At 40.2% G+C, this 16,772-nt stretch overlaps 1 protein-coding gene across 1 annotated transcript in view; it reads right to left on the bottom strand.

The window, feature by feature from the left end:
• The window catches only part of aldh1l1 (aldehyde dehydrogenase 1 family, member L1), a 29,150-nt gene extending 22,716 nt beyond the window's left edge, over positions 1 to 6,434 (bottom strand). The window contains 4 exon segments of the mRNA XM_042498361.1: positions 1,702 to 1,867; positions 1,947 to 2,181; positions 4,496 to 4,641; positions 6,343 to 6,434. Of these exon segments, the coding sequence (XP_042354295.1) occupies positions 1,702 to 1,867; positions 1,947 to 2,181; positions 4,496 to 4,622 (528 nt within the window). The 5' untranslated portion in view covers positions 4,623 to 4,641; positions 6,343 to 6,434.
• Positions 6,435 to 16,772: the final 10,338 nt, after the last annotated feature.

Raw genomic sequence — 16,772 nt, 5'->3', positions numbered from 1 at the left:
TGGAAGTGTTTAGGAACCACAGCAACTCAGCCACGAAGTGGCAGGCCACCTAAAGTTGCAGAGCAGAGCCATCGAGTGCTGAGGTGCATAGTGTGTCAAAGTCACAAATGCTCTGCTGACTCAATAACTGACTCAAAGCTCATGTGGGATTAACATCAGCACAAAAGCTGTGCGCCAGGAGCTTCATGGCATGGGTTTCCATGGCCGAGCAGCTGCATGCAAGCCTTACATCACCAAGCACAATGCCAAGCTTCAGATGGAGTGGTGTAAAGCACGCTGCCCTTGGACTTGGACTCTGGAGAAGTGACGGTTTTGCGAATTGGTGGAGTGACGGATCACACTTCTCTCTCTGGCAGTCTGATGGGTGAGTCTCGGTTTGGCGAATGCCAGGAGAACGTTACCTGCCCGACTGCATTTGTCAGTCAGTCATTTTCTGTAACCGCTTGTCCTCGTAAGGGTTGCGGGGGGGCTGGAGCCAATCCCAGCTGTCATCGGGCGGAAGGCGGGGTACACCCTGGACAGTTCGCCAGACCATCGCAGGGCCGACACATATAGACAGACAACCATACACGCTCACAGTCACACCTAAGGGCAATTTAGAGTCACCAATCAACCTGAGCTGCATGTCTTTGGACTGTGGGAGGAAGCCGGAGCATGATCATTAAAATTTTAATGGTATTACTATTATTGATTTTCATTAATTTTCTGACCACCAAAATCCAATCAGTTAGGATGTTTGTGCCTAATTTTGAAAAAATCCCTCAAGGCATTCTTCAGACATAACGTTCACCAGAGAGCATACTGCCTCTAGAATCAGCTAAAACAGTCACACGCCTTATTTACATTCAAAGCAGAAAAAGAATTCTGAGTTTGAATCAATTCAGTTTCATTGTAGATTAGAAAAAGTCAGCAGGCACACTATCCTGGGCTTGATTTAGCCCATGGGTCATAAGTTGAGTATCACTGCTTCAGACAGACTGAGTGTGCCAAATGACCCACTTTAACCTCTGAGGCAAAACAAAATCATGTTATAGTTTAACTAGAGCAGGTGAGAGTACAGGCACTTTGTCTTGAAACCTGACAGCTTTTCCATTCATGTAAATGTGTATTTTGTGCTTACACCACACACAAACACACCTAAGAGTCATGTGCATCTTTATGAAGCCTCTTCCCACTGCACAAAAAACTGTAAACACCCGCTGACATCTGGCTTTTTAAAATACTGGGAATGTGTACAATCGGCATTGATGGTAGTGAACACCCTAAATTTAACTCCTTAACTTGTGAGATGCCATCACACGTCACTAATGCCGTCTGTCTCTTCCCAAGCAGTGCTAAAACATTATTCCAAGTTAGTCTGCACCGACTTTGAAAGAGACACTGAATAAGTAAGAGATTTATAAAGAGAAGAAACTACGGAAAAGTTTTCAAAGATCTCTGATGCTGCTGCGGTCTGTGGTTTACTTTTGATCCGTCATGTCCATGACAGCGCACAGACACACCAACAAAACACACACCAGCTGACAGAAAGGCAGGTTTACCCATGTTCGGAAAACCCTCGTGCACACGCTAACTTTGGTGTGAAAGGGGTGTAATATAGATGTTTTCTCCGCATACCAAACCTCTTCTTCCTTATGTTACCACCTCAGCACAACCTGTGTTCTCCCCACCCACAATGCATTGGCCCATCATTACACTTACAGTGCCTTTGACTCCCTCTGGGAAGAGAAACCTCTTGTAGATGGTGTTGACGGTGTCATTGGGTTCGACATCACACTCTCTCTGCAGCAGGATCGGTCCGGTGTCCAGCCCGTCATCGGCCCAGAACACGGTGAAGCCGCCCTTCTTGTCCCCATGGATCAGAGTCCTGTGTGTTACAGACATCAGGTCAAACACTGGGCTCATTGCCATGACAACCTCGACCTAAAGATCACCACATGACTCACCAGTTGATGGCGGAGGCTCCCCTGTGGCGAGGCAGCAGTGAGGGGTGGTAGATGATGGAGCCGTGTTTGGGGTGGTCGATGACCTCCATGGGGATGAACTGGGAGCAGAAGGGCAGGACATTGAGCTCGGCGCCGGTGGCCACGTACTGAGCCACCACCTCTGGAATGGCCTGGCCCTTCACACGCCAGCGGGGGAACTTAAACACAGCAATGCCATCCTTCTCCGCCTCAGTTGCTGTGGGAGAAAAGTATCATTAAACTCTTAAAAATGTGCCATACAAAAATACTTTTAGATTAGACCTTGGGGTAATGTATTCCATTTGCTGTTTTGACTGACCAACAGTCCAAAGGCCAAACGGTATTCAGTTCATATTAGGGCTGGGAGATTGACTGATGTTAACGATAAATGCGAATTTGTGGTTTAGGGCGATTTTTAAAATGAAAATCTAGATTTCCTTTTTAACTTCCTCCTCTGCTCTCTCTTTGGGCTTCCGTAGTTCTTTGTGGGCTGTGCCCTACCCCAGGCTGACTTTCTAAAGATATACACACACAACAACATGACAGCAAGAGTACGTTCCCAAGAAAGACACAATCTCCTCAGTTATTTGGACCTGGTTCAGTTTCGCAGCATCGGATCTCGTACAAACCACAGTCCGCTGCAAAGTTTGTTTAAAGGCTGTTGCAACTAAAGGCAGCAGCACAACTGATTTATTTCAACAACTCATACACTCAGCATGCAGCTGAGTGGGAGAAATGTGTCTCACTACGAGATGCAGAAGACTGTGTCGGCCCACAAGCAGCCGGTAAAAAGCAGGCGACATTAGTGGAATCATTTTGTGTCACACACAGGAAAGTGTCCCACTGCAAAGCTGTTACTGATGCAGTCGCGCTGCATATAGATAAAGATACGGTGGCCATACGTACAGTGAAAAAGCCTGCAGGTTTATCCACATGATGAGAACTATCCAACCCAGCTATGTGCTACCAAGTCGCCCTGCCTCATCTGTACAACTGCACATGTGAAAAGATCACAGAGAGCTGAGGGGACGTTGATTGACTCCACTACAGACTAGCTAGCAACAGACCGATGGTCCAGTCATTTCAACACAACCAATAACATTATTTAACTTCTTTTACATTTGTAGTTTGTTTTTAAGAGGAGAAAAAATGGATTCAACTCGTTAATCGGGTTTGGTGTGAAAAAAATCAAAGATTTTATTTCTAGGCTATACTGCCCAGTCCTACAGTGAACCTTTGATCAACCTGCTTTGTGTCCATTTCTCAAAAAAGAGAAGTTTAAATGAGGCGTACTTTTATGTCATGGAGAATGCTGGAATGTGTAGTTTTAACTCAGAGACAGTCAAAACAACATAAATCTCTAGCCCTTCCTTCTTCTTCCTCAGAGCTGCGCATCCATTTATAGACACGTTAGTGCGGTTATTGTCCCGGTTTAAAGATGATCATGTCGATATAAGCCATCAGGTGGTAACACGCTGCACTTGGGACACCAGCACTGATGACTGTGCAACTTTGAAAGGACAGCATGATCGATTTATTGTAGTTAAGTGGGCCAAAGCGATAAAGGTGGTGGTGTGAAGAGTCCAAATGTCATTTGGCACCATCCTGAGTGTATTCATGACATGCATAATTGCTTTTAGGGTAAGAGGAAAAATCTGTATTAAACCCCTTCAGACATGAGCAAATTGATTTGACTTCTTTCAAAAACACGTGGGAAAAGCAAAAGCAAATTAACAAGACATGGCCCAAAAATTAACAAAATGTTTCTTTAAAAAAGTGAAAAGAAAATTATCTGAAAACAAATAAAAACAAGAAATTGACCTAGAAATGCTGAATATAGTATATATATAAATATAATTGACAGAGTGAACATGTTAAACACAACAACCCCAGGTTGAAGTATTTTTCTTATTTTTCACAATAAATTAATAATATATACACTGAAAAACATTGAGTACAGGGGGCATCATGATAAGAGTAAAGGGATTTCCCTACCATTATATTCACAACAGAAGTCATTTTTCAAGTACGTCTTAACAGCGTTTTTTTTTTTATTAAATAAACTAAATGCTTATGTCATTTATCTGAAAGTGGATATATCAGGATCAAATATTGGCTAAATGAGTTGTTATATTTTGGCATATCAGATTTATACAAACAAAAAAATCCAATATCGTGCATCCCTATAAACATAGTTTTTTGGACATTTTCCCCTATTTTTGGATTCTTTTCTGATTATCCTCCTCTCTTTTTTAAACCTTATTTTTATTTTTTGTCACCTTTCACTAATTTCTCATAATTTGTGAGACATTTTTTGCCAAATTGGCCATTGTCCTTTCTCCTCATATTTTGGAAGAAATTTGCTCAGGTTTCAAAGGTCAAATAGTTTGTTAAAGGTGAATGAACCCAGCACAAGCAAACCTATGTCAGTCCAGGTTTCAAAGGGTTAACGTTTCACTGTAACTGCTCCTGGGGCCCAGGCACTAATCATAAGAGCTGAAGTGTGGTCAGTCAGTGAGTGACGTCCTCACCCAGTGGGTCAGCCTTGCCATCCTTGTCAGGGATGGTGAAGACTCCTACGATGGTGTGGCCGTCCTTCCTCAGCTCCTTGTAAACCTCCTGGCCGAACAAACTCTGACCGATCACTGCAATCTTCATCCTCACTGCTCACTGTGCTCTGGAGAGGCAGAAACACACACACAGGGAGGTTTAGACTATATTGATTATGTCACATGTAAGAAAAATATACATTTCATATTGCAAAAGAGGGTTTCATGGGCTAAGATTTAAAATTCTGCAAATCAGTTTTCATACTTGCAAGTATAATGGGTCTGGTCTTTATTGTTAGAACAATGATTAAAACAGTCTTATTTTTTGTATCAAATGCAGTTTTCAGTTTTTCTATTTATTGTGTATTACTTTGTGTATTTATTCATATATATATATATATATATATATATACACATATATATACACTGTATATATATGACAGCGTGACTGACTGACTTGTTGAATGAATGTGATTTACCAGAACAGAGCTTTTATTTCCATGCAAGGCAGCTCATTATACCATATATATATAAAACATAACCAACATGGTAATCTATTTTCATTTTTTTTCCTGTGGATAATTACAGATGTGCTTTCATGTCATGTGTGGTTGTGTGCTGTGAATGAACTGCTGTAACAAATGTCATTTCCCTATTAAGAGTCCTCTGTTTTCTTGTGATGTATTGTAGTGCATTTTATTAATGCCATGTTGCTGGATTTGCAGTGCCTTCTCCAAATAGTGTAAATGTGTCCTCTAATTCATGAAGATGTTTTCATAATTTTTTTTGTGTTTTGTCTATTTGCATGTGTTCTTTGGAAGTTGCAATGAGTTTGCCCCTATCGACCACCATACAAAGGGCACCTAAAGCTCCAAGAGACAATTCCCTTCATTCAATGAACACACAGATACACTCAGACAAGTTCAGACAAAAGAAAACACGCTTGTGCTTCTGTCTGTAAATGTGCAGGAATTTTTATGATGAAGCTCTGTGGTCGTCACAAGACCCCCACTCACACTGTATGCAAACATGTCAAAGTCTCCACTGTGAGACGGGGTCCAAAGAGCAAACTGTGCACATGTACAGTTATACACCCGCATTCCAAATCTGTTTCCAGAGAGGGCTCAAAAGGGTTTCTGATGTTATTGCAGAAGCTTTATCAAAAGCCCATACAAGAATGCATGTACTGTATATGTCCCATGTAGAAGAGTTTGAATAGATCTGAACATTTTGAGAATATAATCCTGAGTAATTATTGCTTTCTTTTTAAAAATTTTTTATGTTGTTGTCATTCTCCACTTTCTCTGTATATAACTTAATATTCTCAGTATAAAGTCGATAGTATGACCACAACCACACAAATATTAACCAACATTCACTCTAAATAAATGATACAGCGCTCAGTAATCTGCTCCTCTGTTTGACAGTTTATTGACCCCTGATTGAGGGGTGGGGCCCGTTCCCTGCCAACCAATCAAATCGCTCGCTGTAGCTGGTGTTGGCCAATCAAAAGTACAGATGAGTTGCAGTGATTTGACAACTTAGTGAAGGTGCAAACCGTTTAACCACCTAATAAAGTTTAACGACACGATCTGTGACTCATATTAATGATCATCACCGTGTATTAATTCGTGTGCAGCCAGAATGAGTAACTGCTATATTATTAGCCTCAACAGCTGCTGCAAACAGCAGTCTCCTGTTGCACATTCAAACAATGTTTGTGCCCGCGCGTGTTTGTAGACCGCGGTCCGCACTCACATTTTTAAGGTTTATGCGTCATGCACACCGCTATTAAGCAGAAGAAAGCAGCCGGTGGTTGGTGTCCTTACCGTTAGCCCGCCGGTAGACCCGGAGCTCCTCAGCTCGCCTGGAAAGAGAGATCAGGCAGAGAGCTTTGCCTTTAATTTCCTCCCAAAGACACACAGGCAGGCGGCCCCCATTGCATAACGTGCAGATAAAGCGGAGTGATTGGACCAGAGGAGAGGCCTATCAGCGGGGGCCATGGCTGGGACACGTTCAAGTGTTGTGATGTAGTGAACCACATGTTATGAGCCCTACAACCTGGAAATTCGTTATAATTTCGGCACCCCTAGTTCTCACAACTCAATGTCAAGTTGTTTTTTTTTAAATGTGCTCCTGGTTTCCCAGCTAGCAACTTTAGGTTCTAAAAAACGTTCTGAGAATGGTACAATGCAACCAATCTAATGTTTTAGTAATGTTTATAGCGGCAATTTTTCTTTTAGTTCCCACAATGTTCGCCTTAAAGTTCAAGTAACATTCTCTATTTACATTAAAAAATGTTAAAAATGTTGTACAATCTAAATATGTACAATATAAATTTGCAATATGATATACAGTGTAATGTACAATAAGTATGTACATTTTAGATAACGGCATAAAGTAAATAAGGTATGGTGGTAATGACTGAAAAAGTGTAAGCAGAAGCACGATGCTTATATTTGCCTATCCTACATAAAATCCTGCATTAAGCTACCCACCAGAAAATGATAATAAAAAACGAGTACAAATACGTGACTGTGTAATAAACTGAATCGTTGGTTAATTCATGGAGAAATAGATTGCTCTGTGGCTTCTAACAGCAGCTTACTGATTTTAGTACAGAGCATCAGATTGGATTTAGGAACGCAGCCAGAGTCAGAAGGCTGCAGCAGATCAAGCTGTACCATCCTGACTCTGCTTTGCTCCATGTCAATCAAAACCTGATCTCCCACGCCCACACAGTCTGGAGAAATGCTATTATCCTCAAAATGAGCTGTTTTCAACTTGCTTTTCTAATAGCCTTTATTTTCACTCAGATTTTTGTAGATACTTAATGAGACGCTTTGCTTTGATACATGTGTTCTTACTATTTTAAGCCATGTTTCCAGAGGCTTTAAAGAAGGCTATCAATTCACCACTGTCTCTATTACTCTATAGTCATCCTGATGTTTCTTTCTAACTTTCAAGGAAATGAACAGAAATGTAGGGACCTGTAAAAAATCTGTATACCATATTAACCAAATACAGGCCAATTTGTTAGATATTTAAAAAAAAAAAAAAAAGGCAGGATGATAAAAGTAGGCCTTGTTCACTACGCTTGCAACCTTCCTTGTAACCTTCCAAAACTTTAGCAATTCTGACAATAAATTTCCTCAGAGCTGTTTGTGCTCATGAGAGCAGATTTTACAGTGAAGCAGAGATAAGCAGACGGTCTCAGTCATTCAGCAGTCATAAAGTCTAAGACAGATTCAGTGTGATTCAGGATCCATGACTATTGTTGCACAACCTGTTTGTTGTGATGTTGATGAGCTCAAGAGAAAAGACAAAAACTCAGCGAGTGACCCTGGGACTCCCCAGCTGGAAGCTGATAAGGCTCTTGTAAAGAAAGGCCAGAGGACAGTAAGGTTAAAGTCAGCATGTGTAGGAAAAAGGCAGCAAAACAACACAAATCCAAGCTGCAGAGACAGAGACCTGACTGCATTTCCTCATCAGATCATAACCGGCCTTCTGTCTCAGTTGTTTTCTAAGGAATTTTCTAACATAAAGATACACTGAAAAAAAACAACAACTCTGTCCTTATTTCATAACAGCCATATCGTTCAGACTCTTTTGAAGCATTTTGGCATGCTGACCACCAACAGCTCCTCACTGAGGCAGTGGTGTTTGTTTCTGACTAAATTTTCATTCAGTAGAAATTCTGTGGACACATCAGCTGTGTTTGAAAGCGTTCCCTATCATGGAAATAGTGCACTGTATAGTGTGTTTTTGTGTTGTTTTTTTGTGTCATTTTGTAGCAGTATTCAAATTCTCAGCGATGAATTTCATCCACTATATAGTGCACTATAAAATACCCACAATGCACAGCAAATTTGAGTGTAAGTACAATGTACCCTTAATTTTACTCCCATATACCACAATGCAATTCAGTCATGTATTTCCGGAGGAAGAAAATTCCATTATATCTCATTCAGTTATTTCCTGTCTAGTTCACTATTTAATACACACACTACATAGAAAAGTGAGTGAGTGAATCAGTGAATGGTTTCGAACACATCTAATGTGACGCAAAGGGCCAAAGGTCAATAGTTTAGAAAGCTCATCATTGATTGATAGACTGAGCCATTGCATTCACTTAACCTGCATGCGTGTTGACAAAATGGATTTCTGACAAGGTCAAACATCAAGAACAAGTCTGCAGTGAGAAGCTGACACTTTTAAAGTGAGACTGCTCAAACACACTCATTGCCTCAGTCGGCCTGCAGTCAGTCTCCGCCTCCCCTGCAGTATGAGCAGTTTAAGAGACTCCAACCTGTGCAACATCATGTAATCATTAACACAAGGAAGAAGGACTTCAACAGAACAACTTAAACTTTTTTATTTACCTTTATTTAACCAGGAATAGTCCCAGTGAGATTCAAAATAGGGATGCATGGTGTTGGATTTTTTGTCGATATCCTATATGCCAGTATGCTAATACAAAACAGCTCATTTGGCCGATGACTGATACAGATATTGATATATCAACTTTTTACCCATCTAATTTTAATGATCATCAGGTCTCTTTTGTGGTGGAATTGACATCATATTCTGCATACTCTTATCACGATGGCTTTTCAATGCATGTAATATATATTCACTCTGCAAAATAAGAAAAAATATTTCACTGTACAGTAGATGTGTTCTACATGCTCACTTTTTCAATATATCAATGGAAATCAGCATATTGGCCAATTTGGATGTTTTATTTTAAAGCCAATATCTGCTGACGTGGATCCCTGATTCAAAATCCCCTTTTATACGAGAGTCCTTCCCAAGAGAGCAGCATAAAGAATTTCACATGAAAGAACTATCAGACTAAGAACACAACAGCAAGAGTTAAAACAAATAACATAATCAAGAGTCTTGATTATTTCACTCAATTCACTCAAGAGACTGAAAACAAACAGCTGAATTTACAACACTAACTGAATTAGCAGTGTTCAGAAACCCTGTCTTCTAAATCTCCTGTGTGTTGAATGTGACTCTGTAGCTGTCGCCAAGATGACAGAGCAAAACTCTGAAAGCACTTTCACCAGGAATGACATACAGAAGTTATCTGGTTTAACTGCTGTTACTTCAGTGAATTGTCACGTGTGTGTGTGTGTGTGTGTGCGCGCGCGCGAGAGAAAGTGAACTGGTTAGCTCTGGTCCTCAGTTATCACTAATGTTAATGATTCGCTCAGTATTTAGTAATCTCACCATCAGACCAGAACTAAACACACTTTGGTTGGATAACTGTTCTGTCCTCTGTATGTGTGCGTGTGTGTGTGCGAGCGCAAGTGCGTGTGTGCGTGCCTGTGTGTATACATGTCTTTCTCTGCCCAGTGCCCATCAGCATGTTGCCTGATTTCAATATTTCATTTTAATGCCAATATCTGCTGATACGGATGATGTGCTGATATCCCTAAGTAATGTATATTAATGTACACTGATGGAATTAATGTATATATATATATTTCATTTTGCTTTGTGTTTTAATGTATAGAGTAATTCAATCCTATATCATTTGGTTATTCAAGAAAGTAAACAAGTAAGGAAGTAGAGACGGAAGGACGTTACCGCATTTTTCATACTTAAGGTGGCAGCACTGCACCATCAAACAGCTGCCACTCACACACAGCTTCTGTGTGTGTCAAACAGAGCACTGACACACACATACCAAAAGATGACACTGGTTGGATTGTGGGGAATCTAAGATTGTCTCCTGAATTGTTACATATCTTGGAACCATAAGTCATGATATCTTTCCTGCTTCTTGCAAGTATTAAACTTAATTTACCTATCTGCATTATAATTCATAATTGATTGCTTCAAATGTGCAATGGAGTTTTTATGTACAATAATTCTTATTAATACACTTTCTTAACTGTGCAATAATTAGTAATTTAGCTACAGCAATACTCAGTGTATTTATTCAAATGTGTAGTATTCTTTCAGTTCTTGAATTTAACATATGATACACATATTATATATATTCTTATTATTCTTCTTGCATATGTATATACTGTGTGGTACAGTGTTGTATCACAAACATATGATCTCTTTTTAACTTTAGATACTAGTTTTATACATGGCACTGTAGCATAAGGCACATCAAGAGAGTGCTAATTGTTTTTATTTTATCATAACTGTATTCCTATTTTATATTTTTATAAACCTTGGGCTTGTAATTATTACTACTTTCTATGATTCTCGATGCTTGGCATCGGAGCGACTTACTGAACAACAATTTCTCCCCAGGGATCAATAAAGTATTTCTGATTCTGATTCTAACTTCACAGAGAAACAGTACTTAAGTTTATGGTACAAAGTCAACATTTCTGAGAAACTAAATGAAAAATTGTCTCATTATATCTTATAATATATATTTTTTGAGCAGTGAGATAAATTAACTAGTTATGTTCATAAGTTATGATGCATGTTTAATAGTAAATATTATAACAGTACATATAGTAAATATTTTTAAGTTTTTAAGTTTTGGTTGCCAAGATATGAGCTCCTGCTTGTGTTTCCCCTCCTGTCTATTTAAAGGTGTTTGCTGTGCATACAGCTTGTTGGCAGTGAGGAGGATGCTCTGTACTCTGCTGTGTGCTCAGGAGCTCCACATATCCATCATTCACATTATAATTATAACTTCTGTGTGTGTGTGTGTGTGTGTGTGTGTGTGTGTGTGTGTGTGCCCTGATTAGCTGAGAGTGCTTCAGTGGGGTCACTGTTGTGTATGCAGGCATCTGAGTGTATTTTGCTGCACACAGCTGGAGATTCAATGCTTATAAATATACACTGTGCACACCATGTCCTCCATCAGCTTTCCTGGAATATACTGAAACACCTGCACCCCCACCCAGCACTCACACGCACACACACACACACACACACACACACACACACACAGTCTTGAATGTAATTAACTATCTACAGCTTTGCACCTCCTCCTAACATACATGGAATTGAGTGTAAAAAGTTATCTAGATATATTACAGCAACATTCAGGAGGCTTACTGAGCTCTGATCCGGCCTGTGGAACGATCTGCTGTTGTTCTGAAAATAAGTTGGAGGTATATGAGCATATGTTGGGTATCTTAAGTTAACCAACAATTTCAGGCATCATTTTTCAGTGTTTCTATACACTTAAGTCAATGATGTCTCAGATGAAAACTAACAAAGAGGAAATTCTCTCTAATATCTCTTTTTCACCTTCTCCCACAGCCGGTGTGAAGATACACTCAACAGCTTGTTAATTGCAGCATTTGAAGAACTCTCTAACAACACACGACTGCAGACGTCAGTATCAATGGCACACACTTAAGTGAATTTGCATGCATGAGTAAAACAGGGTGTTATTTTTGTACTGTGTGTATGTGTTCTTGTACAGGCTAACATGCTACATAGTGAGAACCAAAAAAAAATTTATTTCAGCAGCAGAGTGAAGACATTTTTGAAAGGGGGCATTTTGATTTTGATTGGTGCTCACTTCTTCAAGGGACTGTGTGAGGGTTAAAACTTGGTTTTAGGGTTCAGGTTGCAATTACAGTTAGGGTAGGGGTTAGGTTTGGGCAATTAGTTGAGATTGTTAAGGTTATTGATGATGATAATAATAATAATAATAATAAACTTTATTTATAGTACCTTTCATCCTAGAAATGCAGCCTAACATGCTTTACAAGAAATAAATTAAATGCACCAAGTGCTTCAATTCAAAACACATAGAAGACAAAAAAAAAACAAAACAAAAAAAAAAAAATACATGCATGTAAAAATAAGATCAGAATAGAAGGTTAGGGAAATAGGCTAGGGAATGCATTATGTCAGTGAAGGTCCTCACAAAGATATAAGTACAAGGATGTGTGTGTGTGTGTGTGTGTGTGTGTGTGTGTGTGTGTGTGTGTGTAGAGGTGGTGTCCTGTGACTTTCTTACTAAAGCCTGGTCCAGGCCGACCATGTTCAGCTTGGCACCAGGCACTGGGATGGCAGGGCCAACAGTCACTGGCAGCACCACAAGGTATAAAAATAATATACAGCCCGCTTCATAAAAATCCCAGAACTCTGCCAGAGGATCAGACCAAGGACTTACGTAATCCGTGAGTAAGTAATGGAGACAGGAGGGGGTGGGGGGGACCTAGAAAGAGAAGGGCCTAAAAATTTTAAAAGAAATCTTTGACTGAAACGAAACGACGCAGTGAGAACTTCCTGAAAAAGTTAAGAGTTGCCTCTTAAAGGTGCACTCCATCAGTTTTACACATCAAGTGCACCAGTGAGTACTTCTTTTATCTGTGACTGGGAAAACAGCTGTGTAATGTCTTCTGTGGTTCTGGAGAAGCTTTGTGATGTCTGAGAAAATAACCCAAACACAGTGAGACACCTGAGCATCTGTATGTGACACACAGCTGTCTCCTGGGTGCAACTCTTTGTAACGTGGTAAAAAACTGTCAAATGTAAATGTAATAACTAACTAACTGATAGACCAATGACTGCATAGAAGGAAAAGAAAAACTGTTGTAATTGATGTGAATAAGACCTTGTTTGTATTCCAGTGTATGCTCCAAAAGGTGGTGTATGTTATTAAAAAATTAGGTGGTTCGGGCATCTGATCAGGATATTTCCTTGGGCACCTCCTGTTAGAGGTGTTCTGGGCACGTCCAACTGGTAGGAGGCCTCATGGCCGACCCAGAACACGCTGGACGGATTACATGTCTGGTCTGGCCTGGGAATGCCTTGGGGTCCCCAGGAGGGACTGGAAAGCACTGCTGAGTAGAGGGACGTCTGGAGTACTTTGCTCAGTCTGCTGCCCCCGCGACCCAGCCTCAGATAAGTGGATGACAATACTTAGCTACATTATGATGAAATTACTTTTGATACTAGAGTGTAGTAAATATCTGATACTTTTACTCAAGTAATATTGTCATAGGAAACTTTAATTTCTACTAAAGTCATTTTCTGGTGAGATATCTGCACTTTGACTCAAGTATGCCTTTCAGGTACTTCATCCACCAGTATAAAAACAGAGGTTTTCACCTCTCATGTGCCTTTGGCTTGCACACCACACATTATCCAACAAAGTCCTGGACGGCAAACAGTGAGGGATCTGTGTGTAGCACACTAATGTGGCATGAGTGTTGAGTAAAGGATAGTTTAAACCTTTGAGTTTGCAAATCAAGCATTTGTGTTTGATTGTATTTTGGTTTTATCCCATTAAAATACCTTTTTACATTCCTCAGGTCCTCATTGTGCCATGGAGAGCACTGCAGACCCTCCTACAGACCCTTGCCCTCTGGTGGTGGCAGAGAAGAGTGTAACACGGTGCAGATCCATGTCTGGAAAAGTCTCTGTCTGCATTTAAGACCGGCTGCAGTTCGCTTCAGATGCAAATTAATCACAGGTGATATTCTGTTGGCAGTGTTTTCACTCCTCATCTAAATATGAATAGACTGCTACAGTGATGTAGATAGGTTGAGGATAACATACCATCATATGCACTGTAACCACCATCTGCACACAACATGGTATGTCTCAAAGCTGATGTCATCTTTGACAGACAACATATTGATAAACAAAAAATAATGCATGTATAGCTTTTTTTTTTGTGGTAACTTAATTTGAGTTTTTTCATCATAACAAGTATGGACATGCTGGGATAGTACTACTGTATGTTGTAAAGATTTCTTTCATAATTACACTGAATCAACCTTGTCTTCAATTTTTTCCTTCGAATGCCACTATTTTGCAGAAGCAAAAGATGTTTTGGGAAAAAAAATCATCCAAGGGCGTGTTTCCATTGACCCTCAAATTGCGCTAATCGAAATTACTAACTCTTCATAAGTTGAGTGGATCATCCAGAAGTTTTGAATCCACAGTTCCTCTGTGAAATCATGGACTATCAGAAATCCCTCCGCTCCCACATTGCTCTGACACGCCTACGTGGCCTTGGATTGGAAATAATGATGGCTAGTGCAGTTGCTGCAATAGAAATAAATCTGCTAATGTTTTGAACATCAATCGCCATGCTTCATGGAATGTTATCACTCAGTGGAAATGCAGTCATCTCACAATCGTTAATTATCGATATTTTGAAAATATCGCTTAAGTTTTGTCCAAATCTGTAATGGAAACCTGCCTCGAGAAAATACTTCCTGTCTGAAGGTATACTATGTAGGATGTTTTAAAATAAAAAAAAACCTTTTAAAGTGGGAGCCACCAGGTGTTAGACTATAAGCAGCATGCATCCAAGAGAAAGCTTATCTGGAGCACAGACTGTATGAATAATGGATATAGCTACAGCGACGTTAGTGGGATGTCAACAAATGCACATGGTGGGATGACACTGCATGGCCTATGGGATTAGGTAACAAAGTCAGAGATTGTTTGGTTTTAGGCAAAAGAGGCATATGGTAAGGTATAGAAAAAAAAATCCACACAGGAAATGATCTCGGAATTGTTTGCAGGACCCATTTAACTCCCCTCCTGCCCACCATATAAGTGCACTTGCAGTCCTCGTATCACGTTGTTACAGGAAGCATTATTAACTGACGCTGTCCTTCAGAGTTTCTGTCCGAGTATGTTCTCATCTGATGCCGTCCAACAACATTCTGGTTCGATGTGGAAGGTGTCTTTTTGCATCATGCTCGTATGCCGAAAGCACCGACAGAGTGGACGAATTTGATAAGTTTGGAGTGAGAATGGGCCAAACTAACACTGGTGATTTTCATAATTAAAGCCAAATTGTCCTGTCCCTGTCTCATATTGCTCTGCCACCATTTGTCTACTGGACCATCTGCTCCAATGACAAACTCTTAACAGTAAAAGAACTGCAATCTGTCCACAAAGCAAGCTGAGTTTCCTACCGCTGTGGTGTAATGCTGTGCAGGCTGATAGAAACATCTTTTTGTAATAGTCTCATTTTTTATAGTGTTAAATCAAGCCCTGGAAGTTTATGTTGCAATAAATGACTGATGTTAAAACATAAATTATTCACAACTCACACACTTACACACACTCAGTCTTACATCTAGCCTAAACCAATTACTGAGGGTGAGAAGTTTAGACATGTCGTACATGTGCGTCAGCCACCTCTCTGGCAGCCTGGATTTAATGTGACTGATCCTCCATTACCGAGCAGGTGTTTCCCTTCCCAGCGCTTACACTGTGTCACACTGAAAAAGCCTTCCCCTCAGTCTCTTCCACACTATAAATCCCTTCTGTCATGCCATGCAGGTGCTTAAGGCTACAGAAATGGGTTACACATGTGCTACTTTCACCTGTCTGTTACCCGGACAAGCTCTTACCTGGTGAAAAGCAACAGTTACATAATGTGAAGTTAGTCAGAGTCTGTTGAGAGACCGTCACAGACAGTAAGGTTAACCAAAGTGTCTGGAGCAGCAGTACTTATTTTAGAGTGCTGTATAAATCAGAAACTTCTTGCGTCGGCTGTTTTTTGGGTGGAAAGATAGTCATGCCAGAGACAATTCACTTACTGAGAGACCACTGAGCCAAGGAAAAGCATTAGTAGAAAAAAGTACTGGAGGAACATCTCCTGCATGCAGAATATCTCGAGGATACTGTGGGCAGACATTACAGCAGACACAGGAAAGTGTCCGTGTGCAAATGTCATCAATATGTTGTCACTGTTGTTGTGATTTGGCAAGACAGAAACATAGAGTGTGTTTCATTATTCATATTTGAGCAATTTTTTATGTCTCTGCACTTGTGATAGACGAGGCCTGAGGCATTATGTTCCTGCATTGTCAGTCCGTCCATGCATGTGCCCGTCTGTCTTTCTGTCCATCTATTTCAGGAAATAGAAATGTCTTCAAATTTAATACATGCATCCTCTTGGACTCAGGGATTGGTTAGGGATTGAAACTGGTTAGATTTTTGGTGGTCAAAGGTCAAGGTCCCTGTGACCTTGTGTAACTTATTTTTGAGAAGGCAATTTCTCAAGAACACATTGAGGGAATTTCTTCAAATGTGGCACAAACCTTCAATTGAAGGATTAGCTGGTTACATTTTGGTGATCACAGATCAAGGTCACAGTGATCTTGCATTCATATCATTTTTGTGAAAGCAGTATCTCAAGAACGCCTTTAGGGAATTTTTCTCATATGTGGCACAAACATTCACTTAGACTCAAGGTTGGATTGCTGAGATTTTGGTGGTCAAAGGTCAAAGTTGAAGGTCATTGTGACCTTGTCTGTCTCATTCTCTTGCAGGCAATATCTCAAGA

The sequence above is a fragment of the Plectropomus leopardus genome, chromosome 2 (assembly GCF_008729295.1).
Source record: "Plectropomus leopardus isolate mb chromosome 2, YSFRI_Pleo_2.0, whole genome shotgun sequence".
Lineage (NCBI taxonomy): Eukaryota > Metazoa > Chordata > Actinopteri > Perciformes > Serranidae > Plectropomus > Plectropomus leopardus.
Note: the sequence above shows the minus strand (reverse complement) of the source record. Positions and strands in the feature narration are given on the sequence as shown.